Genomic DNA, 24,312 nt, shown 5'->3' with positions numbered 1-24,312 from the left:
GCCGGGCCCACGCTGGTGGCGTATTCGCCAGGCACCAGTATTTCACAATTTTGAGTGTCTCCGGTTGCACTCGTAGTTTACCATACTTTTTCAATCAGTTTAATACAGTTGATTTGAGCATTGGGAAGACATACACGACGCCTAATAATAGCCAAAAAAAAAAAAAGACAACAGTAGAGATATGACGTGACAAACAAGCACACTGTAAAACAAATGCAAGAGCAAATCCGTGCTGGGCAGGTCGCAATAAGAGTTAAGCAGTAACAGATAAGCCATCCCGGCCAAGTTCCAGAAACGAAATACAAGAAGAGAAAGGGACGTTGTTGGTCGTGAAGAAATCGAGCTGGGCTCGAGGTCGGCCGAGCAAAAAAGTCGGATCCGTTTAAGAGGCCGATATTGAGTGATGCCGGTGAGAGATGCTGGTTGACTGCAAGGTGGCTAAAGATGGAGGAGGAGATGAGAAGCTTCGTGGCGCATTCTCTATTCCTGGCTCTGCACCTTGTTGTCGCCGGCCACAACCTGGGCGTAGCTCGGCGGCGGGGCATCGCTGCCGCCCTCGCCGCCGTTGTCGTGAGCGGACGAGCCCGCCGCAGCAGCAGGGCTGCCCGTCGACGCCGTGCCGTAGTTCACATTGTCCTGGATCTTGGGGGCAGCCGACTGCACGGCGTTGCTGTCGGCATCCGCAGGGCCGTTGGTCGTGACGTGGTGGCGGTTGTTGGCATTGGTACCGCGGCCGCTGCCGTGCTGGCGGCTGCCGTGCACGACAACATAGGTGACGCGGCCGTTGTTCTCGGCGTCCTGGTTGAGGACCTCGTACTCGTAGTCGGGTTCGGGGAACTTGGCGATGATGTACCAGGCATGAATCAGGCCGGGGATCTGGAAGACGTTAGTGCGAGGCGGTCGCAGATGACGCAACAAACGGGAGAACCTACATAGCCCAAAACACAGAGGAGAATGTTGATGACTGAATCGGCAGAGCAGATGCCGCGCTTAACCCAGACTGCCGATGCGTGTTAGTATGTGTTTTGCTGGAATGACCCGATCGTTCCCCGGAGTCAGGCCGTGTGCAGCGGAAGCGAGGGCAACAGACGTCACCACACTGTACACACAGGTCGGCGGTCCAGCGGCACGGTCGAAAACGGAAAGTAGTCACTCACCAGCCAGAGGTGGGAAGAGGAGGGCCAGCAGGCCAAGGAAGATGTCCGCTGAGCTCATGACGACGCTCGAAGAGGACATAGAAGGAGGAAAGAAAAAACGGTCGCGTTGCGGTTGCGGATGCGGATACCGCAGTCTGTGCGTATCTGTGTCGCCGATATAAAAAGTTGTCGTCTAGCGATGCCAACGCTTGACGATTGAAGATGAAAGACTAGCGGTTGTGGTGGGTGATATCAACGAAAAGAGAGCGTCGAGAGAGAGGGCAAGAAAAGAGAAGGCGGGCGGAGTGCACGTAATAGTACGGGAACGCTATGACAACAGCACAGTGGCACGAGGGGAACAACGACAAGGGTTGGGGGGCATCGGCACACTCCAGACTCCTTCAGTGGCAATACATGTACACTCGAGACACTGTCAGGGGGCTGTGCCAAGACCTGCGAAGGATTAACGAGGTAGGCAGACGAATTCAAGGACTCCCCAAGAGGCAGGAGATAACGCGGGGACTTGTCACGCTGCAGGTTGTTCCTTTCAGCGCATTACAGCGCCTTTAGCGGAGTTAACCGAGTAGGCCACGACCAAAGTTGTAATGAGGGAAAGTTTGGAATGAACACGCCGAGTAACAAAGACACACGAAAAAGAAAGTGAAACGTTGTGTCATGCTGTAGAAACATGCCGGGATGAAGAACAAAACGATATAGTCGGAAAACTTTTCCACGTTTTGAAAAGCCGCTGTGTTGTAGGCTTCTGAACCATCAGGTAGAGTAGACCGCTATAATCGTGGTCGTTTTGGCCTGGCGGTGTGGTGGCGCTATCAGAGGTCAAAGAATACTTATCATGCCACGCAATTTAGTAACAGCTCCAGGTTACTGCATAGCGCTGTAAAACACGCTATATGCATTCAGAATCCCAAAACTTTCAGGGCATTGACACTGCAGGAACTAACTCCACTCCAGTTTGACTTGACCACCGTGGCCAATGAGAAGCATTCCCTGGACCACTTTCGAGGTTGCTTTGAAGGTCACCTTCGAGCTCAGAGCTCACAAGCTCATCAACATCAACGTCATCTGCCCTTGGGACGTACGCCGCCCAGCAATAACAACACTTATCGGGATACAGCATCTCTCATGCCGCATCATCACCCATAATGTCCATTCCCGGTCTAGGACAGATCCCCGTCCAGGTGAATAGTGGCCAACTTATGCGATGCGCTCGTTCTCACGAGAATCCCGTAACTGACTGACGCAACAAAGTAGACCACCGCAAGCACCACCCGCACATTCAAGCTCGCACCGCTGTCAGAATGGCGCTTCTCCGTCTCGCAGCCGGCTATCAAGGTCCGCGTGCTGTCCGGCACGGCTGAGCGCGACGGCACGGAGCTGGCCACCAGCCAGACCTACACCTTCGCTGGCACGCAGTCCAAGATCCTAACGTGGCCCGGCTGCGAGCTCGAAGTGGAAGGCGCATGCGACCATGACGAGGTCGTCCCGGGGGGTGTCAAGAGCGATGCCCGAAGCGGTGCCAACGCCGCCCAGTCGCCAATGATTTCCTACATGAACCTCCACTTGCTGCTGGCGTCCCAGCGTGCCGCGGCCGCGTCGGTGCCCCGCGGCAGCCCGGGCTCGGCAGGGCCACGACTCCTCGTCTGCGGACCTCCTCACTCGGGGCGCACGAGCTTGGTGCGCATGCTCACGGCATGGGCGACCAAGATGGCTAGCTTCGCGGCGCCCCCGCCACCACCGCCACAGCCATACCAACAGCCACAACAGCCGCCGCCCCCTCCGCCGCCACAATACCAGCAGCCGTGCGTGGTCAATGTCGACCCGCGGGAGGGCCTCTTGAGCCTGCCGGGGACGTTGAGTGCGGCCGTGTTTGCGACGCTCATGGACCTCGAGACCGAGGGCGGTTCGGGCTGGGGCGGTGCACCCAGCAGCGGCCCCAGCGCCGTGCCCGTCAAGCTACCGCTCGTCTACAACTACGGCTATGCACGACCCAGCGATGCGCCAGATTTGTACCGCGGACTCGTGACACGGTTAGCAGGTGCCGTCGCGTCGCGCGCGTCGGAGGACGCCAATGTGGCGGCCAGCGGTCTCTTGATCGACACGCCGGCCGTGACGGCCGACGAGAGCGGCAAGGCAAACGACAACAACAAAAACAAAAACAACGGCAAACACGGCCATTTAATGTCCATGGATCTGCTGGCCCACATCATCGACGAGTTCTCTGTGAACCTGGTGGTTGTGCTCGGCGACGGCGCAGCCAGCACGGCCATCCAGCAGGCCCTGACCAACCGCTTCCAGGGCGAGACAACGACATTCGGCGAGCCCATCCAGATTGTCCAACTCGATGCCTCCGACGGCGTGGTCGACCGCAGCGATGCTGTTGAGCAGCAGCAGCGGGAAGCGTGCATCAAGGAGTACTTTTTCGGCGACGCCAAACGGACGCTGAGTCCGTACACGCAGCAAGTCGACGCCGACGCCTTGACCGTGCTGCGCTTGCCGCCGGGAGACAACGCCGCGCGTGCCAACGGCGCTGGTGGCGCTGGTCACGATGATGACGATGGCGACGCGGGTGTTGACGACGGGCCCGACGAAGAGGGCGCGATCGGCGAGCACAACCTCGAAAAAGTGGACGCGGGCCCGTCGCTGGCGCATTGGACGCTGGCTGTGATGAACGCGGGACTGCACGACCCGCCGGACGTGATCCAGCATGCCACTGTGCTTGGTTTCGTGTACGTGGCCGAAGTCGATGCCGAGCGGCGCAAGGTGCGCGTCTTGGCGCCGCTCAGTGGACGCCTGGGCGACCGGCCACTCGTGTTTGGGCGGTGGCCGGAACCGTACATCAACCTGGTCGGGTGATGCAGTCTCTCGTGACATCAGATCCAGATTGGGGTCGGCGTCTGGCGTAGATTGGGAAGCTGCACGGTCCATGTCCTCTTGCTGTGTAAACGCCTGCTATCTATTTTATGTTTTTGTATGTCAATCCAATTTTCAGATTACAAAGCCTCGAAAGAAGCGAGACGCAAAGGTGCTAATCAAGATCACAAATGACAGGAGTCATAGTGTCGTTGTATGGAGAGTGAAAACTTATGAATAAGACGTGGAAGACAGTCCCGAAAAGTTACGGCCGTAAACCTATTGAAAATATGAATAACACAAGAACAAACCAAAAATAATTCCAGTGACATCAAAGCGAAAGTGAAAACGCCTAGCCTCTCCCCTTTTTCTAACTTTCTTAACCCAAAGCATCTCCTATTCTACCTTTGATTCTTCCTCCTCCTGTCGTATCAACCAATAACCAGTCCAAGGACACGTTGCTGGTAGGTTGCTGAATCTAGAACTGAACGCCCCATGGGTCGTATGACGCAAAGACCGTGCCTTAAGAGATCAGGGCCTTGTAGCATGACCTCTCGCACACAACGTACATACGACAAGGGACGTAAGGGTGCGTCGTATGTGCGTGTGTGGAATTGTGCTCGTAGCACGCGACAAGGTACATTCGTGTCGCCGTTGCCAATGCTGTCTAGCTGACATCTGGCGCCGTTTAGTCGACCTTGATACTGCCGTAGATCTTGCGGGTGAACCACCAGCTCGAGAAGAAACCAATAGAGCCTGTACATGTTAGAGGTTGTGGTTGGCACATCAACAGAAGGGGAACGCGTCAAGGAGAAACATACCAGTCAGAATAAAAAAGAGGAAGCTGATGAGGGCGCTGTAACCCACATACAGCACGCTGCCCGCCAGACTGCTGATGCTCAGCTTACTGATCCAGTAGATGATGGCGTTGGCGAAAATGTACAGCGACGTCGTGCCGGCCGCCAGGAACGCGCGCCACTGCCAGTGGTAGTTCTCGGCGCACAGCAAGAAGTAGACCATGAGGACGGTGACGGCGGCACAGGTAATAATCATGAGGCCGTAGCACAAAAACAAGAAGCCGAACATGTAGTAGATCTTGCTGAACCAGATGCTGTTCATGATAAAGTACAGCTCCACAAAGATGGCGCCAAAGGGCAGGATGCCGACCAGTAGCATGCTGGGGATGGGCTTGAGGTACGTGGTGACGGGCGGGATCTGGCGCGGGATCTGGTTCGTGTGGACGGGCGACTCAATGGCGGCCGACCGAAAGCCGATCCAGGAGCCGGCAAAGGACAGCGGGACGGAGATGACGAACCAGATGCCAACAATGACAATCATGGTCGTAAAGGGCACCGCACCAGACGACTGCTTGGCCCACAGGAACAGGTCGAGCAAAAAGAAGACGGTGAACACAAGACCGGGCACCAGCAGCGGTGTCAGCGCAATGTTCAGCTTCCACTTCTCGCCGCCAAAGGCCTTGTAGACGCGCGCCGACGCGTAGCCACCGACGAACCCGAGGATGGTGTACAGCAGAATCATGATGGTGCCGAGCGAGCCGCGGTTGGAGGGCGACAGGAAGCCGAGCAGGGCAAAGACGATAGTGAAGCCCGTCATGACAAAGAGCTGGGCACCGTTGCCGAGGAAGACCGACAGCAGCAGCGGGTGGGCGGGCGCGCGGAAGACGTCGCCGTGCACGAGCTTCCAGCCCGAGTCCTCCTGGACGCCGTCGTCCACGGCGCTGGTGCCGGACAGGTCGTCGAGGTTGATCTGGTCGAGGCGGTTGTAGCGGGCAATGTCCTTCTTGAGCGTGCGCACCATGACGGACAGCACGGTCAGCACCAAAAAGACGACGATAATGGCCGAGTTGATGAGCGAGAACCAGTGGATCTTGGGCTCGACGACGTGGAGGTACTTGTCCCAGCGCGTGGCCCAGGCCGTGCTGGAGGGGGTCCAGTAGACGCTGTAGGTAAAGGTCACGGGCGTCTTGCCGCCCGCCTTGGTGTCCAGGACGACGGGCTGGTGCTGCAGCGAGCAGTCGATGGCGTTGGGGTCGTCGTAGCGCAGCGAGCTGGGCTGCACGAGCGCGCCGACGACGCGCAGCTGGTTCGGGTCGCCGCTGACCTCGTGGTACTCGACGACAATGTCGTAGTGGTTGTTGAAGGCAATGGCGTTGTCGCCGTTGTCCTGGCCGATCAAGAAGCCGGGGCTGTAAAACTCGGTGCCCGTCAGGTCGTCGATGATCTCCTGGCCCGCCGGCAGGCCGTCCACGAGCCAGTTCAGACTGTAGCCTTGCTCGATGAGCATGTTGACAAACTGCGCCGACTCAGCCTCGTACGTCACCCCGCACAGCGTCTTGCACGTCTCGTTCTGCCCCATCTTGAGCTCAAAGGGCGACGTCATGATGCGGTCGCCAAACAGAATGCTGCCCAGGCTTTCACCAACGCTCTTGGGCCCGCCCGCCGGTTGGCACAGCTGCAGAGAGGGGTGGTAGTAGTCGTAGGACACGACGGCATGCAGCATGGCATCACGTGGCGCCGCGATAGGACGGATGGCGTTGACGTTGAGCGGCACAGTCTTGCCGGGCTCGTAGGAGGTTGGTGCCACGCCGGGCAGGTAGAAAGCCGACGCCGGCTGGGGAAGGGTGGACAAGAGGAGAGATGCGGCCAGCGCCGCCGCGGAGGACGGCGTGAAGGCGCGGGCGATCATCGTGGCGGTTGAGGAGGCTGTTCGTAGTTCGTATCTTTGGGATGTGCCTAGAGGCGGGTAGACCGGAAGATCTTCAGGGACGTTAGGATTGTCTCGGTCGCAGCGTGGACGCCACGTAACATCGAACATCTACACAAGGAGATCGCAGGCCCGTAACTCACAGTCCAATCGTTCCCGAGGCTGTCGCCTATGGGGCGCTCAAATTGGTCGTGCGCCTCGGAAGACGTTTTAAAAGGGGGAGGACAAAAGGGTGTTGCCTGCTGTAGCACAGCTTTGTGGGTCTGCAGCTGTCATTAATTGCCGAGCATGCAAAATGCAGTGATGCAGAAAACGCGTGCCGACGCTGCCTAGGACCGTCGTGGAGTGTGTGCAATGGGTGGTCTGCGTGGAGAGGATGGTGTCGATGCTCGTGATGTAAACGACACGTTTGGTGATGTTAGCCTTTCTGCAGCTCCCTGCTTCGCTCCTGCCTGGAGCTTGGTATCTAACCCGTTTCTGGAGCGCCGCAAAAACCAGCCAGTAACCGTCAGCAGCCGTTATCTTAGTCATTCGCTAAAATCGAGGCTTAGGCCGGGCAGCAACAGCGGGCCATCTTATCGTAGCGCAGGGTATCCACTAGATATCTACGATAAGAAAAAAATTACAGGTGAACCGGCAGGCGCGACTCGAACAAACTTCGTCTCCTGCACGACCGTTTCCCAGGACGCAATCCGAGTCTTCCATATACACACATCTCCCTGCCCCATGGCGACATCAACATTACCACAGCTTCTGGAGTCGCTCCAGAAGTCTGTCGTCTCCGTGTCCGATGCGACCCCGAAGCTGTCGGCCCTCACGCCGCCCGAAGACGGCCTGTCGCTGCTCGACGTCAAGAACGAACTTCTCCTCAGCTACCTCGAGCACATGGTCTTCTTAATACTGCTGAAGCTGCGCAGAGTCGCTTCTTCGTCTCCGTCCGATTCCGATGCTGATCTGAGCCTCGAGACCTCCGATTTGGGCCAATCCGTGGTCAAGAAGCTCGTCGAGCTGCGTCTCTACCTCGAAAAGGGCGTCCGGCCGCTCGAGGAGAAGCTGCGCTACCAGGTCGAGAAAGCGCTGCGGGCCGCCGAAGAGGTCGAGCGTACGGCGAAGCAAAAGACAGACGAGGCCGAGGCGGCTGCCGCAGAGTCCGACTCGGACTCAGACTCCGACGCCGACTCTGATTCTGGATCGGACGCGGAGGATGACGAAGACGAGGACGCCGCATTCGGTAACGAGGACGAGGAGTCTGCTAGCCGGCCGAATCGCAGCGCGTTTGTCCGCCCGGCCACGTCGACGGCTGCCGCCGCGGCTGCCAAGGCCAAGGTGGGTGGCAGCGGCGCCGAGGCCGATAGCAGCAGTGTCGGGGTCTACCGCCCGCCCAAGATCGCACCGACCATGATGCCCACAACCGAGCGCCGCGAGAAGCGCGCCCGCGGCCCGCTCAAGTCGGCGACCATGGACGAGTTCATTGCCGACGAGCTGTCGACGGCCCCCATTGCTGAGCTCAGCGTCGGCGCCAACATTGCCGGCCGCGGCCGCCACATGACGACGGCCGCAGAGCGCCAGCGCGAGGACGAGCGTCGCGAGTACGAAGAAGCCAACTTTGTGCGCATGCCCAAAACAAGCAAGAAGGAGCGCGCAAAGCGGGCTGCTGAGCAGGGCGGCAGCAGCCAGATGAGCTTTGGCGGCGAGGAGTGGCGCGGCCTGGGCGAAGGCGTGGACCGGATCAACCGTCTGACGCAGCGCAAGAGCGGCGGCGGCGGTGCGGCAGGCACGCGCTCGATGCTAGACAAGAGCCGCAAGCGGGGCATTGACACGATCGACGGACCCCGGGGCAGCGGTGCCGGCGCCGGCCACGAGGACAGCATGGTTGGTGGACGGTTCCAGAAGAAATTGCGGCTGCACCAGGTGGGCCGCCGCGACCGTGGAAAGAAGTGAGCACGGGGCTGTAGGCACTTTCTACGAGGGCTGGATTTTCTTGTGTTTGTCTAAAAGCTTTTGGGTTGTTTTGTGTTTTTCTTAAAAGGAGTTTGGAATCATCCGCATGCAGCATAGAGAGCACAGGCATACTGTTTATTTTTTCGCAAGGCATCTCAAACGTCAGTGTATACTACCGTGGGCCGTTCCTCCACCAATGTACGATCACTAAATGCCTACGCACTTGCAATAATGTCATCCCTGTTGACCATGAAGCATCTCGTCGCGGCCATTTCGTTACACGTGATCGCCATTGATCCAAATAGCTAAGTTCGTTGTCCCCTATAAAATGATATAGCGGCCCCACTGCACCTTGTCTCTGCTAAAGTGCCCTTGTGCCTGCCCCTCGCCAGCAAAAAGGCGGCTCGAAGCGATTTTGCATATTTTCGCGGGGCAACTCCAATCTGGCAGGCACGACCCACGGCCCGCGAGGTGACTAACGCAGAACTTCCCGTTTTGCCAGCGAGCGCTGTCCTTTTTTTTGCGCTCCTCCGAGAAGCTTCACTTTTTTGGCATCTAATGACACATTTCGGCCAATCCAGCTGCACACGACCTCACCTCGATCCGCTCCGAACCCCGCCCACGTAACAATGGCAACTGACGCACCGGCCGCCGCCGCTCCTCCTGCTTCTGCCGATCAGGACATCAACCCCTGGTCGGTACAGGGCGGCGTGGACGAAAACGGCGACGTTGTCGCCATTGACTATGCGGCGCTTAGCAAGTAAGTCGGACCCGTATGCAGTCGTCTTTTCGTTGCGTTGCGTGCTAACAGGACCAGAAAATGGAGCACGAGCCTGATCGACGAGGCCCTCCTCGAGCGCTTCGAGCGCGTCACCGGCCACAAGCCACATCGCTGGCTGCGGCGCGGCCTCTTCTTCAGCCACCGCGACTTTGATCGCATCCTGACCCGCTACGAGCACGGCGACCCCTTCTTCCTGTACACAGGCCGCGGACCCAGCACGGGCAACCTGCACCTGGGACACACGATCCCGCTGCAGTTTACAAAGTGGCTGCAGGATGTGTTCGACGTGCCGCTGGTCTTCATGTTGACAGATGACGAGAAGGCGCTGTTCAAGGACAGCCTGGCGTTTGAGGACACGCTGCAGTACGGCAAGGACAATGCGCGCGACATTATTGCGCTCGGCTATGACCAGAAGAAGACGTTTATTTTCAGCGATCTCGAGTACCTGAGCAACCACTTTTTGATGAACGCCTGGGAGTTCTCGCGGCTCGTGACGTTCAACCAGGTCCGCGGCGCGTTTGGCTTTGACGGCAGCTCCAACGTCGGCAAGGTCTTCTTCCCGTCGGTGCAGTGCGCCGCCGGCTTTGCCACGTCGTACCCGGAGATCTGGGCCGACACGCCGGCCGCGGTCCGCACCAAGGAGATTGCCAAGATTGACTGCCTGATCCCCATGGGCATCGACCAGGACCCGTACTTCCGCCTCCTCCGCGACAACGCCCACCGCATGCGCTACCCGTCGCCCAAGCCCGCCCTGATCCACTCCAAGTTCTTGACGGCCCTCCAGGGCGCCGGCGGCAAGATGTCCTCGTCCAACCCCAACTCGGCCATCTTCATGACCGACACCGCCAAGCAGGTCAAGACCAAGATCAACAAGCACGCCTTCAGCGGCGGCCGCGAGACCGTCGAGGAGCACCGCGCGCTCGGCGGCAACCCGGACGTCGATGTCTCGTACATTTACCTGACCTATTTTGAGGAGGACGACGCCAAGCTGGCCAAGATCTACGACGACTACAAGAAGGGCGACTTGCTGACGGGCGACCTCAAGAAGATGGCGATTGAGGTGCTGCAGAAGAACGTCGAGGAGTTCCAGGAGCGGAGAAAAGCAGTCACCGACGAAGTGCTGGCGTCCTACATGACGCCGCGCAAGCTGCAGTGGGGCGGCAACCCGAACCCCAAGCCGAAGCCGCCGCCGGAGCCGAAGAAGGGCAAGGGTGAGGGCAAGGCTGATGGTAAGACCAAGGGCGACAACGAGAAGAAGCTGCCTGAGCGGCCAAAAGAGTAGAAATGAAACGAAATGGCGCATTTAGTTGTGTGGCTTTGCTTTGTTGTTTAAAAGAAATAGATGAATGCAAAGCAACTGTTGATTGTTATATTGTGATCAAGAGTTTGAAAAGATAATTTCTGTGAATTTTAAAACAAAAATTGGTGAATATTTCTTTTCTCTTAAATCATACACAATTGTAAATAGCTACATAAAGTAAAGAAAACTCACGACTTAAATTGAAAAAAAAAAAAAAACTTATATTGAATAACTCAAATAATCCAGCGACAAAGTAAATACAGTTGCTACAAAACAACAACCTTGTCCAACATAGCCTGAGCATGCTTTTGGCTCACATTCGCAAAATCCGCCTTGTCTGCGTACACGCTGAACTCGTCACCGAATTTTGTCGCATCAAACGACAGGTTGGCCGGGCCGAACTGCCACACCTGGTCCGCAGCAATGCTCGTGTTGAGCACCACGTGCTGCCAGGGCACGAGGACGGTGGCATGGTCGTCCCGCTGCGGTGACCCGTACTCCTCGAGCACGACCGGTTTCTTGGCCCGGTTCCCGGCATCGGCATGCTGCTCGATCCAACGGTCGCCCCACGAGTAGGTATAGCCCCAGGTGCTCGGGTAGAGGTGGAAGGTGCCGTAGTCGAGCGTCGAGATGTTGAGGTTGCCCCAGAAGTCGACGCCGCCGTGCGACTCGTAGGCGAGCGAGGAGGCGCCGCTGGCCTCGCGGTACCCGGCGTCCGGGGCGAACCAGCCTTCGTCGCCGAGCGAGACCATGTGGTGGGGATCCATGCCGGGCTGCTTGATGTAGGCGGAGACGTTGGCGGCCCAGCGGTAGATGACGGCCGGGTCGCATCCGTCGCAGCGGGGCTCGTTGCAGAGCTGCCACGCGAAGATGGCCGGGGACGATCGGTAGCGCTCGACGAGGACACGAATGTAGTCGCGGTAGGCGCGCTGGGCACGGTCGTTTTCAAAGAAGTTGAAGGACACGGACGCATTCGACCCGCCGTAGGCAGCCGCATAGGTCGCAATGCCGCCGAGGTCGGCCCAGTTGTTGACAAAGGGGAGCACAAGCTTCAGGCCGAGACGCTCGGCGGTGGACACGACATAATCAAGGCGCGGCAGGCCGTCTTCGGGCGAGTAGTTGATCAGCGCGGCCTGGTTGGCCTCTGTGTCGTTGGACGCAGGGTGCTGCTGGAACCAGACACGGAGCGGATCGGCCGTGTCTGTCGATGGACGGAAGCCGGCGTTGATGTCGCCGAATCCCCAGACGCGAACGATTTTGTATTTCGTCTGGTCGTGTTAGCGGAAGGATGAATAAAAATAAATATGAAATTAGATATGAAAGTAAAAATGGAAATCTGAGAACATCCAATCGGCACCCACATTGGCAATTTGTTGCATGGCCGTATCGACATCTTCATTTTTAGTGAGATGGCCAAGCCACCATGCATTCGTTCCTGCGTTCTTAGCTTTTACTGAACAGCATTGTTTCTGATAACCAATTTGCAGGGATTTTTACCTGCAAAATAGCCAACTGTTCCGTTGATGTCAAACAGCTGGCCAGCTGGTTTGGCAAATGGTTCTTTGGACAACCCGATCGGATACGCCGGCGGAACCTGAGGGTCGGTGGCCTTGCGGATGAGGCCGAGCTGTGTTGCATTTCCGTCGGCGAAAACGGAGACGGCGAGGCCAACGAGGCCGACAAGAGTCGATGGAAGTCTCATGATTAATTTCTGTCAACAACATCCATAACAGCTTAGCGGCGAGAGAAGAAGACAAGAAGTAGTAAACTACAGTCGAGCCTATCCTCGTCCCTGGATTTGAGGCACATACTTTTCAAAGTCATTCACGAGACAAGAGGAGCAATATTTACATTGTTTCCCGGCAAAAGAAAGACGGCAGACTCGCGGGCTTGGCTCTCCCGCACTCAGTTCGTCTCGAATACTTTCGCTATTTGCCTGTATTAGGGGGCGCAATCCGTTTATGAATTAAACCCCACCCAAAATGCTTTTGTAAACCATTCTAACATAAAACGCTTTTATATGTACATTCCCTCGACTTTTGGGGTATCGTAAAATGGTCGTCCTTCTGCAAAAGACGAGCACGCCCTTTTGATAGTAGCGTGTCCATTTGGGCATATGTCTTGGTATCCCTGCTTTTCCAGTTGTCGGTGTGTCCAGAATGGTACCAAGTGCCGAGTTTGAATTCGCTCCGATCAATACGAGTCGATCCTCTCCGCGGCTCGGCACTGCAGGAGACGTAGGGAAATAAAAGGTAAATGAGCTGGCAATCGTGAACTTCTCGCCCACCACGCTTCATTCCACATTGGCCAGGACGACCTTGTCGCGGGCGGCCGTGCGCTTGCTGTCCTTCTTGGCGCTGTGCTTGCGGCGGTTCTCCTCCTTCCGCTTGATGGACCGCAGCATCTCCTGGTTGATCTGGTCGGCCTTCTTGACGACCTTGGGCAGATGGCGGTGGCGCAGGATGCGGCGGACCTCGGGCATGTGCTTGTAGCGCTCCTTGAGAGTGGCGTCGTACTCGAGCTTCTGCCGCTCGGCGGTGGACTTGATGCCTTGGCGCGAGGCGGCCTGGGCGCGCCACAGACGCACGTTGCCCTCGTCGGAGCCCGACAGGACGTAGTTGCCGTCGGGGGTGAAGTTGACGGCGTGGACGCGGGCCATGCGCTTGGTGTGGTAGACGTCGCGGCTCTGGCCGCTGCGCACGTCAAAGAGGCGAATGGTGCGGTCCCAGGAGCCGCTGACGAGCTCGGTGCCGGTGGGGTTGAAGTCGAGGGACAGGACGGCGCCGGTGTGGCCCTGCTGGATGTTGCGGGCGCGGCTCATCTGGCGCATGTCAAAGTGGTAGATGTTGTAGTCTTCGCTGCCGACGGCAAAGTTGAAGGCCTCCTGCGGGTTCCAGGCGAGGTCGTTGCAGGCGAAGTTGAGGACGGTCTTGTGAATGGGCGAGGAGGTGCGCAGGTCGTAAAACACCAGGCTGCGGTCGCTGCCGCAGGAGCCCAGCAGACTGGTCTCGACCTGGTTGAGGCGGACCGCGGTGATGGTGTCGACGGAGTGCGGCCAGGCCAGCGTCTCGGACACAGTCGGCGTCGGGCGGCCGAGGTCGTAGACAAAGATGCGCGAGGAGCCGGAAACAACGGCGGTCGGGGTGGTGCGGTGGCTCGTGATGGACGTGAAGGCGCAGTCGCCGAGGCCCGACGTGACCTCGCCCGAAACGGCGTCCATGACGGTAATGTTGCGGTCGGTGCCGCACGACACCAGGTAGCGGCCGGCCTGGGTCTTTATCCACGAGATGCCCTTGATGAGGCCCTCGTGCGCCTTGGCCTTCTGTGTCTCGTCCCGTGTCGACAGGTCCCAGATCTTGATGATGCCGTCGGCGCTCGCAGACGCAAGGCGGTCGGTGTTCTCGAGGTCCTTGGCGAGGCAGTAGACGCCGTCCTGGTGGCCAACGCCGATCTGGGCGACAAAGGGAGCGGCGAACATGCGCTCCATCTTGGCCGCCTGCAGCGCACGGGTGTATTCGCGGGCGCGTTCGAAGGGATGCAGCGCCGGGTCATGGTTGCGCTGCTGGTGCTGCGACGACGCCGCCGATCGATTTAAGACCTTGATTTTCTGGAGAACAGTGTTAGTGACGGTTCAGCAACCGTGAAAATAGAGAGAATTGTGCATACCATGGTGGCTGTGGTGACTGGTAAAACAACGCTGGGTGGTGGTCGTTCGTCGAGCGCAGTAGTCGGTCGTAAAGCATCTCGAGAATCCAAAATATCTAGGCCCACGGCAGAAAAAAACATGGGACGGCAGTATTTTGGATGCCCCACTTTTGCATAGACACAGACCCATCCACATTCATTCACCGCCTCATGTTTCTTCACAGCAACACGTGACCATAACGCTTCCTTACATAATCCTAAATTTGCCGACGTCGGCGCCCCGCTACTGCTATTTTCGCCTCCGCTTCCGTCATGGACGCCGTTCCATGTGAAGGCCGCTCAGTAAAGAGTCATGCTCTGGCCCCGTACAACATGCTGACGGGTCGATAGCACTGCTGATCGGGGCAGTATGGCGAGCCGACTCCTAGACGGTGCCCCCTGCTTTCTACCCATTCACCCCTGTCGCGCCGTCTCCTCTCGGGTTATTCGCATCTTCCTCGGCAACCGACCACGATGTCTCCATTTGAGTCTTTGAGTCTCACCTCGAGTCCAGTCCACTCTGTACATCGTACTATGTAGGGACCAGGGCCTTGCCCGCTATGACAGTCGGAATTTTGTCACGAAGCTTAATCTGTGCGACAGCGGCCCCATTGACCCATACGACGGCTTGCTGCGATAGCGTTTGCCTGCCGCCAAGTGGATGTTGGCCCGCTGCGTTCTGGAGACATTTGCCTGCGTTCTTTTTCTTATCAATGCCCCTGGAGGCGACAAATGAACGCATTATGTTTTTGAAAATGCAATGGAAAAGTGAGCCTTGGCAGGACAATCGAGACAATCGATGGGGGAGTTGACCCCCAAAGTCTTAAGTCCTCGGGACCACATGGCGCCCCCGGCAGACACCCAAACATAGGTTGGCAATACAAAGGTGAGAAGCGTGCAGCACTGCAGATCGCCCCCGCTGGTTGTGACGCCAATACCACCCAATCCCAGGATTCTTCTCCGTCGGCCTCTCTTATCTTGATTTGTGCTGGTTTTCGCCCCGTTTGACGCGGCTACTATGCAAATACACACCGTCGAGGCAGTCGATACAATCTAAGGACATTAGTTTCGTGTCTAATTGTCATTGACAATAAGCACATGCTCTCGTCTTCGGGTTGTATCCTTGTATCCTTGTATCTTAGTTGGAAGAAGTGACGATTTTTGCGGGGAAGCGACCAGCCATAACGGCGAAACCGTGAAAAGAATGGAGCCAGAAGCGACGGAACAAGCATCTGCGCCGACGTGGAGATGTCGCCGTGCGACAACGTTCCCACGGTCGATTGACGGGTTTGCGCAGCTGGCATTCCTTATAAATCGATCGCGCCCGTCTGTGTTTCCAGTCGTTTGCATCATGGTCACTGTTATGGCATCTGTTGTTCACCATTGCGTTGGAGCTCGAGAAAGTGTCGCTTCAAATCACCATTGACTCTGACAACATCAACACAACTCGTGTTAATCATCCACTTGACGTTACTTAAATATAACAGAAATCTAATAAAGTCTTCATCGTCCTTCATCGTCCCTCATCGTCCCTCATCGCCCTTCACCGCCGACATGGCGATGCGACGACTGATCCATGCGTTGGCCGTCGACGCCGAGCCGGGGCTGACGTCCACGCAGTTGATGGTACGGCCGCCTTGCTGCGATGCCCCTTGCCTCCCGCAGCAGACATGCTAATTTTGTGCCCTCTCTTAGCTGACCAACCATGACCTGAAACCCGTTGAGCCGGCCCGGCGCCAATGGGGGTCGTGGAACTTTGTGGCCTTCTGGATCAGCGATGCCTTCAACATTAACACGTGGATGATCTCCGGAACCATGGTCACGGCCGGCCTGTCGTGGTGGCAGTCGTGGATCTGCGTGTGGGTGGGCTACTTTATTGCCGCCAACTTTGTGTGCCTGACGGGCCGCATCGGCGCCGTCTACCACATCGGCTTCCCCGTCGTCAACCGCGCGTCCTTTGGCATCTGGGGCAGTCTGTGGCCCGTCTTCAACCGGGCCGCCATGGCCTGCATCTGGTACGGCGTGCAGTCGTACATTGGCGGCAACTGCGTCTACCTCATGATCCGCGCCATCTGGAAAAGCTGGGACCGCACGACCATCCACAACACCTTCGCGCCCGACTCGGGCACGACCACCGCCGACTACGCCTCTTTCTTCATCTTCTGGCTGTGCTCGCTGCCCGCCCTCTGGTTCCCTGTCCACAAGATCCGCCACCTCTTCACCGTCAAGGCCTACTTTGTGCCCTGCGCCGGCATTGCCTTTTTCATCTGGACGCTTCTGCGCGCCGGCGGTGCGGGCCCCGTCATCAAGCAGCGCGCTACGCTGTCCGGCTCGGCGCTCGGCTGGGCCATTGTCAAGGGCATCATGAGCAGCATTGCCAACTTTGCCACCCTCATCGTCAACGACCCCGACTTCACGCGCTTCGCCCGCAGGCCCCGCGACGCCCTGTTCCCGCAGCTCTGCACCATCCCCGTCAGCTTCGGCATCACCAGCTTCATCGGCATCTTTGTCAGCTCCGCGTCCCAGGTCATCTACGGCGAGCCCATCTGGAACCCCCTGGACATGCTCGACAACTTTATCACCGACGGCGGCTCGGCCCAGCGCTTCGGTGTCTTTGTCATTGCCCTGGCCTTTGCCCTGGCCCAGCTCGGCACCAACATTGCCGCCAACTCCGTGTCCGCCGGCACCGACCTGACGGCCCTCCTGCCGCGCTTCATCAACATCCGCCGCGGCGGCTACATCTGCGCCGCCGTCGGCCTCGCCATGTGCCCCTACACGCTGCTGACGAGCAGCAACCAGTTCACCACCTACCTGTCCGCCTACTCGGTCTTCTTGTCGTCCATTGCCGGCGTCATGGTCTCCGACTACTATGCCGTGCGCCGCGGCTACCTGGAAGTCCGCGCGCTCTACGACGGCCGCGCCGAGAGCCCCTACTACTTTTTCAAGGGCTTCCACTGGCGCGCTTACGCCGCGTACATTTCCGGCATTCTGATCAATGTCGTCGGCTTCGCCGGCGCCATCGGCCGCGACGTGCCGGTCGGCGCCACCTACATCTACAACCTCAACTTCTTCTGCGGCTTCCTCGTGTCGTTTGGCATGTACTGGCTGCTGTGCCGTCTGTGGCCGGTGCCCGCATGCAGCGCCACGGGCAAGTGGATGGAGGTCGGTGACGCCATTGACGACGACCTGCAGCTGGCGTACGAGGAGCCGGCTGCCTACAAAGCGGGCGCACTCGAGGATGCAGAGGCCGAAGAGAAGAAGGCCAGACATGGCGCAGATGCGATGGTGTAGATGTTGACACAGTCGTTGACTGGATGCAAGGAATACGAAATTGGCTCGAAATTGGCACAAAATTGGATACCCCTGGATACCAAGTAGCAAACCGTTGGAATCAACTGTATTTTCACGTGTGCATGACGGAACGAACGTAATGAACGAACACAATGACCGCAATGCAAGAAAGGAGAACAAGAATATGAAGATGCAATTAAACAAGAAAAAGAGTCGAATAGACAAAAACATCAAATATGGAGAGAGTACACCAAACGCCTGCCAAACGCCTGCCCCCCTGATTTGTGTAAACATTGGAACACGAACTAAAACAAAAGCCACCCCAGTCTGCTGAACAAATCGCTAGGGTATTTTTCCGTCCTGCGCCGCACACCAACAAAGAAAGGAAAGAAAAAAACCGAAGAGAAACGAAGACAAAAGATAATGAAAAACCAATAAAATCGCCCTACTCCACAACATCTGGCCGGTGCTGGCCGTACATACGTATGCGGTAGAAGCAGGTGTGGTCTTGGTCGCCGTAGTTGGATACCGCGCGGACGATGACGTGGTCGGTCGTGGCATCGAGTGTCTCGAGATCCGGCGACAGCCGGAAGACCTGGGCCGCACCGCTGCCGCCGCCCGCCACGCCACCGGCCTTGGTGGTCTCAAACACAAACTCGCCGACCTTGACAAAGCCATAGCCAAAGAGGGGCTCGCGGTCGTCCGTATCCGGAAACTGGGCCATGCTCCAGTCGTGCAGCGGCTGCTGCTGCGCGTAGTCGGTGATCTGCATCCACACCTCGAGGTCCTTGGGCGTGGCGCCGGGGTCCAGTGTGGCCGACGGGCTGATGTGCTCGAGGACGAGGAACTGCGGCAGAATGCGCAGGCCGAGCTTGATTCCAATGTCGGTCGGACCCTGGCCACTGGCGCTCCTCCTCCACGTCGACGTCGACGGCGTCCGCGCCCTGCTGCTGCCCTTGGTCGCACCGCACCAACAATCACCGTCCTGCTCCCACGGCGCAAACACGGCAGCCGCATACGGGAGACCATGCGACGGGCCGACGTCGCTGCCGCCGCTGCCGCCGCCGACCAGCTTGCCAAAGAGAGACTTGGTTGGCTCGTACGTCGGGCTCGAGAAGTGGTGGTTGATCGTGGCACCGTGGTGTTGTGTGAAAAAGTTAATTTGCTGGATCAGGTCGGCGTCCCAGTGGGCCTTGATTTTACCACGCGCCATCGCCTCGAGCTGCGTGTCGGTGATGATGCGGCGGACGAGCTGGTCAACAAGCGCCGTGACTTCGCGCTTGCCCAACCCGCCACTGCCAGCCACACCTGTCGTCGTGGGCGGCGCCTCCGTGGGCGAGTTTTGCGCCAACGACAGTGCAGATGCCGCGACACGTGCCGCGTCCACGACATGCGTCTCTAGGTCGGCAATCTCGCCCTTGATCTCGAGTCGGTGCTCCACAAACGAATTCTGCAAATGCTGCAAGAACTCCTGCCGGGACACAAGGATCTGCTTGGCCCCAGGCGAGGCCGCAAGCAGATTGGCCAGCTTCACCACCTGGCTCTCGGAGAGTCGATCGACAACTTCGCCATAGTCGAACTCGGCCGACGGGGACGGCGTAGAGTGGTCTTTTGGGGCGTGTGTACCGAGAATGTCTTGGACCTTCTTCTGGTTCTGCCGCAGCCACGACTCGAAACTTTTGGACACTGTGGTTGTGACGGTGCCTTCGACATCGGCGACCGAAAGGGCCTTTGTGTTGGGGTCCGCCAAAAGACCGGCCGACTGCAGCTGGCGCTTAATCGCGGCCAGCTGCAGATCTGAGATGGCCATGGAGCCGTCTTTGTTCCAGATCAGGCTGAAGATGTCCTTGTCGGCCTGCATGTTCTCCTTGAGCGCGTGCCAAAACTCCTGCGAAATGACGGGGCGCCCGTGCCGGTCGAGTTCCATCTGCACCATACGCGGCAAGATTCGGCCGATGCGGTCGAGGGCGTCGCTGTGTAGGCGGTCTGCATGTTTCAGCTGCGCGATCTCGTTGGCATGGCTCAGAAGGAGGCCGTTCATGCGGGCAAACTCGTCGTCGCTGATGGCACCAAGAGGATGCACCAGTGCGAATGGCACAAGCTGGCGCAAGTTGCTCCTCCAGTCGCTTCCATACCAGCGAAGACGGTTGTCGACCCTGTAGCCCTGGTAGAGCTCGGCCGGCGAAGTCGATACAACGAATACGCGCAAAGCTACCAGTCCCAGGACGGCTACGGTGATGATCATCGCCAGCACATTTGCCAGTTGACCAAGGCCCACGAAAATGCCCCCCACGCGTTTTGATGCTGTACCGGAAGACGTCGGTTTTAAGACTTCAGTGTCTTCGGTGCTTGCCCGTTGCCTCGGCTCCGCCACTGGCTGGGACGGTGCTCTAGGTGTACGCCTCCGGCTTAGCAGACTCCTAGCTGACGCAACCGTCTCGACGTCGTTATCGTTAGAAGCGAGCTCGTCCTGTGATGGGTCGCGTGATGGCTTGAATAAGCTCTTGCGGTTACGCATGCTGAAACCCGGACCTGGCGTGGCGATCCGCGATTTGATCGATTTTGCAGCCGCACGTGTAGTACCTGGTGTACCCGTTGTTCCCGTTGCAGCCGTTCTAGCCGTCGTAGCCGGTGGTGGTTGTACCTCTGCTGGTTCGGCCACTCCTGCTGCGGCCCGAGGCCGCGCGGCTTCGGCTTCTGTTTGGTTCGAGTTGGCATTCGCGGAAAGGTCGTCGGCACTGGGTCGAATGAAGCGGAATTGCGGGTACGCTTGTCGGATGGCTTCGTCGTCGGGCTCCTCACGGGTGGTGGTAGTAGAGTTTGAGATACGGCGTGCTGAATTGAGAATGTTCTGGAGGATGTTCGAAGTTCTAGAGACGACGCTGGTGGTCCGTGCTGGGACGACTGGCGAGAAAATCCGGGTCTCGGCAAAGAGCTGCTCTTCCGCCACAAAGTCCAGTTCCGGGGACGATTCCCGTTGTTCCCTGGGCAGAGATGTCTCCGTCGCCGCTCGCGAAGACCGGCCTGTTGCTGTTGGTTGTGCTTTGCGCCCAGCTGTCCGGGGAAAGAAAAAGATTAGTATGCGCGAGTCACCATCCAGGACGTGAAGAATATAACGTACGCCTTGAGTTTCGGTCGGAGGTGTTGGCCGCCTCGGACTCCCTGTCGGCAACTGGCTCTCTTACGAGCTCCACCGACTCTAGCGTTTCGTCTGCTGGGCGTGACGGGACCGGAGCCGGGGGCAGCAGTGGCACCGCCGCCTGGCTCGCCTTTGCCTTGTCGGCTTCGGCCCGCAGGCGCTGTTCTTGTTCGGCTTCCCGTTGCGCGCGCTCGCGGGCGTCATTCTCGTTGTCCTGCTCGACCGCATCTACAACGTGGCTCAGAGCGCTCGAGAAGTTGTACCGTTGCCGTGCAACATTTTGTCTTGTGGGAAGGATGGTAGGGGGAGAGCCGTAAGCCGAACTGTACTTGGCGGGGCCCGGTGACATGCCGCGGCCGACGGCGGTGTGAACAGACTGTGGCTGGACATTGTCGAGATGTGAACTGTCGAGAGGCCCGCCGGCTTCCGAGCTGCCGTCGAAGAGCAGGCTCGACGACGTCACGCGTGTCGATCGTCTAGGAGGCATGGTTGCGAGGCTGCGAGGTCGTTGTGATGTTTACGACATGAAGTAGATGGAGAAGTCGGAACAGTGAAGAGTAATTCGAGCTTGAGAAGTTGCGTATGAGATTCGTGGTTGATGCGCAGTGAATGGTGTGCGTATTCTGTCGCTTGCGACGTAGGTGAAGGAAAAGCGAAGCAAGTCGAGATGGCCCCTTGGATGCCGGCATGGGCGCGCAAATAAATGACACCGTCGTCGTCGCGATCTAAAGGTCGACAGCTTGTTGCGACCAAAGGGGTCGGCCGCTTCTTTGTTGTCGATTGGCGAGTCCCGCAAGCGGCAGGGTGCGAGACAAAGGAGGACAGAGAAAGGAAAGGCGGAAACAGCAAAGGAAAACAAAAGGACGAAAGTAACTGTCGGGCAAAGGGCGAAACCAACAGCCACCGATGTTAGACCAATGGCGAAGAAAGCAGAGGCGACGACAATAAGGAAGCTCAGCAGCCTGCTGCCATTCTATCGATGAGGAGCCCTGCGGTTTCTTTGCTTGCGCGCCTGGTGGGAGAGACGGCCGCGATGTGACAAAACACAAAATGGTTCGTGATGCGTTTGGGAGTCCGGGGGTGGTTGGGGCCGAGGAACCGGGGTAGGTCGGTGAAGCTTGGTCGATTTCTTTTTTGCTCTTTTTGCTCCTTTTTTTCTGTTTATTTTATTTCTTTTTTTTTTTCGCGTGCAGGCTGGGAAAGAGGTGGCAGGGACGGTATTACTGGATCAACGCGTCGCAAATGGAAGTTACGGCGCGTCCGTGCTTTCCTTGTTGAAGGCAGTGCTAGGCCGGATACGGTCGACCCCACGTTTCGGTGCTAGCCCCGCTGGCGAAGGCCAGAATAGCCGTTGTTCCATCTCGTCTCGTCAACAATGCTCCTGCGACGTGAATAAATATAGAAATTTTAGAGAAGTCGCGACCGTGAATAGGATATTCAAGTGAATGGCCACGGGTCCGTATAATTCGCCCCGTTATAGCGATTTCACATGAATGTTATTCGCTACAACGGTACTCCCGACGTTCCCCGTCGCAGGCATCCCATTCGGTCTGATTTACAGCGACTGGTAGGCTCAGGATGGAACACGATGACGCCAGGTATGTCTATTAGCTGTGCTGGAGCTGCGAGAGAGAAGAGCGGTGGCCGGTGTGGAACAGGTTAACGTTACTACTGCGTATTATTGCGAGAATTTCTGAACGGCGCGGCAGTTGTGACTGGGACCGGCGCTTGTAGCAAAGCGGGCCATACATTTTACACGGAACCCCCGCAATAGCTCCTGCTGTTTTTATAACTTGGCCAGGCCTTGCTGTCCTCTGCCCCCTATTCTCTCTTGACCTCAACTTCGGACGACAAAACAGAACCAATTGATTCATTCTTCATTCTTCCCCCCAATTTCTCCCCACAAGCACATCTGCAGTCATGGTCGTCGGAACTGTGCTGGTGACTGGGTAAGCCAAGCCCCCTTAGCCCCTCCGTGCAGACATCTCTCCAAAAGCTTCCCCACCACAGAAGCCATAGAAGGACCGTAACCTGACCATTCACTTTCTTTGCAAACAGTGGCACTGGCTACATTGGCTCGTTCACGTCGCTCACGCTTCTGCAAAACGACTACGATGTCGTCATTGTCGACAACCTCTACAACTCGTCCGAGGTCGCGCTCGACCGCATCGAGCTGATTTGCGGCCGGCGACCGGCCTTCCACAAGGCTGACGTGACAGACGAGGCGGCTCTCGACGCCGTGTTCAAGGCGCACCCGGCCATTGACAGCGTGATCCACTTTGCGGCGCTCAAGGCCGTGGGTGAGTCGGGCGAGATCCCCGTCGAGTACTACCGCGTCAACGTGGGCGGCAGCATCACGCTGCTGCGCGCGATGGAGCGGCATGGCGTGTCCAACATTGTGTTCTCGTCGTCGGCCACCGTGTACGGCGACGTCACGCGGTTCCCCAACATGATCCCGATCCCCGAGACCTGCCCGACGGGGGCGACCAACACGTACGGCCGCACCAAGTCGATGATTGAGGATGTGATTACGGACCAGGTCAACGCGCAGCGCAACAACGCCAAGAAGGCGGGCAAGTCGGACGCGGACGTTGCGCGGTGGAACGGTGCTCTGCTGCGGTACTTCAACCCGGCGGGCGCCCACCCCACGGGCCTGATGGGCGAGGACCCGCAGGGCGTGCCGTACAACCTGCTGCCACTGCTGGGCAAGGTGGCGACGGGCGACCGTGACAAGCTGCTGGTGTTTGGCGACGACTATGCCTCGCGGGATGGCACGGCGATCCGCGACTACATTCACATTCTGGACCTGGCGCGCGGCCACCTGGCGGCGCTCAAGTACCTGCGCGAGCAGAAGCCCGGTCTCAAGACGTGGAACCTGGGCTCGGGCCGCGGCAGCACGGTGTTTGAGATTATCAAGGCATTCAACACGTCGGTGGGCCGTGAGCTGCCATACGAGGTGGTGCCGCGGCGGGCGGGCGATGTGCTGGACCTGACGGCGAACCCGGCACTGGCAAACAAGGAACTGGGCTGGAAGACGGAGCTGACGATGGAGGATGCGTGCAACGACCTGTGGCGGTGGGTGGAGAACAACCCCAAGGGCTACCGGCAGGACCCTCCGGCCAAGCTGCTGGAGGCGCTGAAGAAGAACAACTGAGGGCGGAGAGGCTCTATTGCATATTCTTCTTTTTTTTTTTTTCGTTTTGTTTTTAAAAGGAAGAGGGCCCGATGGGTGGCCTCTGCCTGCCAGGTGCATAATCACCAGTCACAGCTTTAGAGGCAGTATACTAGATTCTAGATACCAGATGAGTAAAACGACAAGGGGCAAAAAGATTCTGCATTGCAATAGAAACAGGACTTGTCGTTTAAGCCAAATGTGCGACAGATAATAATGAGGGACATGGAAGTGCGTTGACGCACAATCTTGGGTGCAATCCTGTTTCTTGTT

At 57.9% G+C, this 24,312-nt stretch overlaps 10 protein-coding genes across 10 annotated transcripts; 5 read left to right on the top strand and 5 right to left on the bottom strand.

The window, feature by feature from the left end:
- Window positions 1–480: 480 nt before the first annotated feature.
- SPSK_09761 (stress response RCI peptide) lies at window positions 481–1,215 on the bottom strand (the record flags this gene model as incomplete). Its single annotated transcript, XM_016736331.1, has 3 exons — window positions 481–876; window positions 933–1,000; window positions 1,158–1,215. The coding sequence occupies 3 exons, from the start codon at window positions 1,213–1,215 to the stop codon at window positions 481–483; spliced, it is 522 nt and encodes a 173-aa protein (XP_016587039.1).
- A 1,084-nt stretch (window positions 1,216–2,299) lies between these two features.
- Window positions 2,300–4,010, top strand: SPSK_08992 (polyribonucleotide 5'-hydroxyl-kinase; the record flags this gene model as incomplete). Its single annotated transcript, XM_016735574.1, has 2 exons — window positions 2,300–2,383; window positions 2,409–4,010. The coding sequence occupies 2 exons, from the start codon at window positions 2,300–2,302 to the stop codon at window positions 4,008–4,010; spliced, it is 1,686 nt and encodes a 561-aa protein (XP_016587038.1).
- Window positions 4,011–4,695: 685 nt separating this feature from the next.
- On the bottom strand, window positions 4,696–6,713 carry SPSK_08782 (uncharacterized protein; the record flags this gene model as incomplete). The annotated part of the gene is made up of 2 exons (XM_016735369.1): window positions 4,696–4,763; window positions 4,829–6,713. The coding sequence occupies 2 exons, from the start codon at window positions 6,711–6,713 to the stop codon at window positions 4,696–4,698; spliced, it is 1,953 nt and encodes a 650-aa protein (XP_016587037.1).
- A 744-nt stretch (window positions 6,714–7,457) lies between these two features.
- SPSK_09390 (U3 small nucleolar ribonucleoprotein LCP5) lies at window positions 7,458–8,672 on the top strand (the record flags this gene model as incomplete). The annotated part of the gene is made up of 1 exon (XM_016735963.1): window positions 7,458–8,672. The coding sequence occupies one exon, from the start codon at window positions 7,458–7,460 to the stop codon at window positions 8,670–8,672; it is 1,215 nt and encodes a 404-aa protein (XP_016587036.1).
- A 629-nt stretch (window positions 8,673–9,301) lies between these two features.
- SPSK_09199 (tryptophanyl-tRNA synthetase) lies at window positions 9,302–10,735 on the top strand (the record flags this gene model as incomplete). Its single annotated transcript, XM_016735776.1, has 2 exons — window positions 9,302–9,432; window positions 9,484–10,735. The coding sequence occupies 2 exons, from the start codon at window positions 9,302–9,304 to the stop codon at window positions 10,733–10,735; spliced, it is 1,383 nt and encodes a 460-aa protein (XP_016587035.1).
- A 284-nt stretch (window positions 10,736–11,019) lies between these two features.
- On the bottom strand, window positions 11,020–12,455 carry SPSK_09198 (uncharacterized protein; the record flags this gene model as incomplete). Its single annotated transcript, XM_016735775.1, has 3 exons — window positions 11,020–12,021; window positions 12,115–12,200; window positions 12,251–12,455. 3 exons carry the CDS (start codon window positions 12,453–12,455, stop codon window positions 11,020–11,022), a joined length of 1,293 nt encoding a protein of 430 aa, XP_016587034.1.
- A 591-nt stretch (window positions 12,456–13,046) lies between these two features.
- Window positions 13,047–14,422, bottom strand: SPSK_10882 (WD repeat and SOF domain-containing protein 1; the record flags this gene model as incomplete). Its single annotated transcript, XM_016737130.1, has 2 exons — window positions 13,047–14,360; window positions 14,420–14,422. 2 exons carry the CDS (start codon window positions 14,420–14,422, stop codon window positions 13,047–13,049), a joined length of 1,317 nt encoding a protein of 438 aa, XP_016587033.1.
- A 1,569-nt stretch (window positions 14,423–15,991) lies between these two features.
- Window positions 15,992–17,728, top strand: SPSK_08971 (nucleobase:cation symporter-1, NCS1 family; the record flags this gene model as incomplete). The annotated part of the gene is made up of 2 exons (XM_016735553.1): window positions 15,992–16,063; window positions 16,133–17,728. The coding sequence occupies 2 exons, from the start codon at window positions 15,992–15,994 to the stop codon at window positions 17,726–17,728; spliced, it is 1,668 nt and encodes a 555-aa protein (XP_016587032.1).
- Window positions 17,729–18,173: 445 nt separating this feature from the next.
- Window positions 18,174–21,354, bottom strand: SPSK_08424 (uncharacterized protein; the record flags this gene model as incomplete). The annotated part of the gene is made up of 2 exons (XM_016735022.1): window positions 18,174–20,782; window positions 20,850–21,354. 2 exons carry the CDS (start codon window positions 21,352–21,354, stop codon window positions 18,174–18,176), a joined length of 3,114 nt encoding a protein of 1,037 aa, XP_016587031.1.
- A 1,433-nt stretch (window positions 21,355–22,787) lies between these two features.
- Window positions 22,788–24,021, top strand: SPSK_09360 (UDP-glucose 4-epimerase; the record flags this gene model as incomplete). Its single annotated transcript, XM_016735934.1, has 2 exons — window positions 22,788–22,816; window positions 22,926–24,021. The coding sequence occupies 2 exons, from the start codon at window positions 22,788–22,790 to the stop codon at window positions 24,019–24,021; spliced, it is 1,125 nt and encodes a 374-aa protein (XP_016587030.1).
- Between the last annotated feature and the right edge of the window lie 291 nt (window positions 24,022–24,312).

The sequence above is a fragment of the Sporothrix schenckii genome, assembly GCF_000961545.1.
Source record: "Sporothrix schenckii 1099-18 chromosome Unknown Cont44, whole genome shotgun sequence".
NCBI classification, from domain to species: Eukaryota; Fungi; Ascomycota; class Sordariomycetes; order Ophiostomatales; family Ophiostomataceae; genus Sporothrix; species Sporothrix schenckii.
This window is presented reverse-complemented; position numbering and strand designations above follow the sequence as displayed.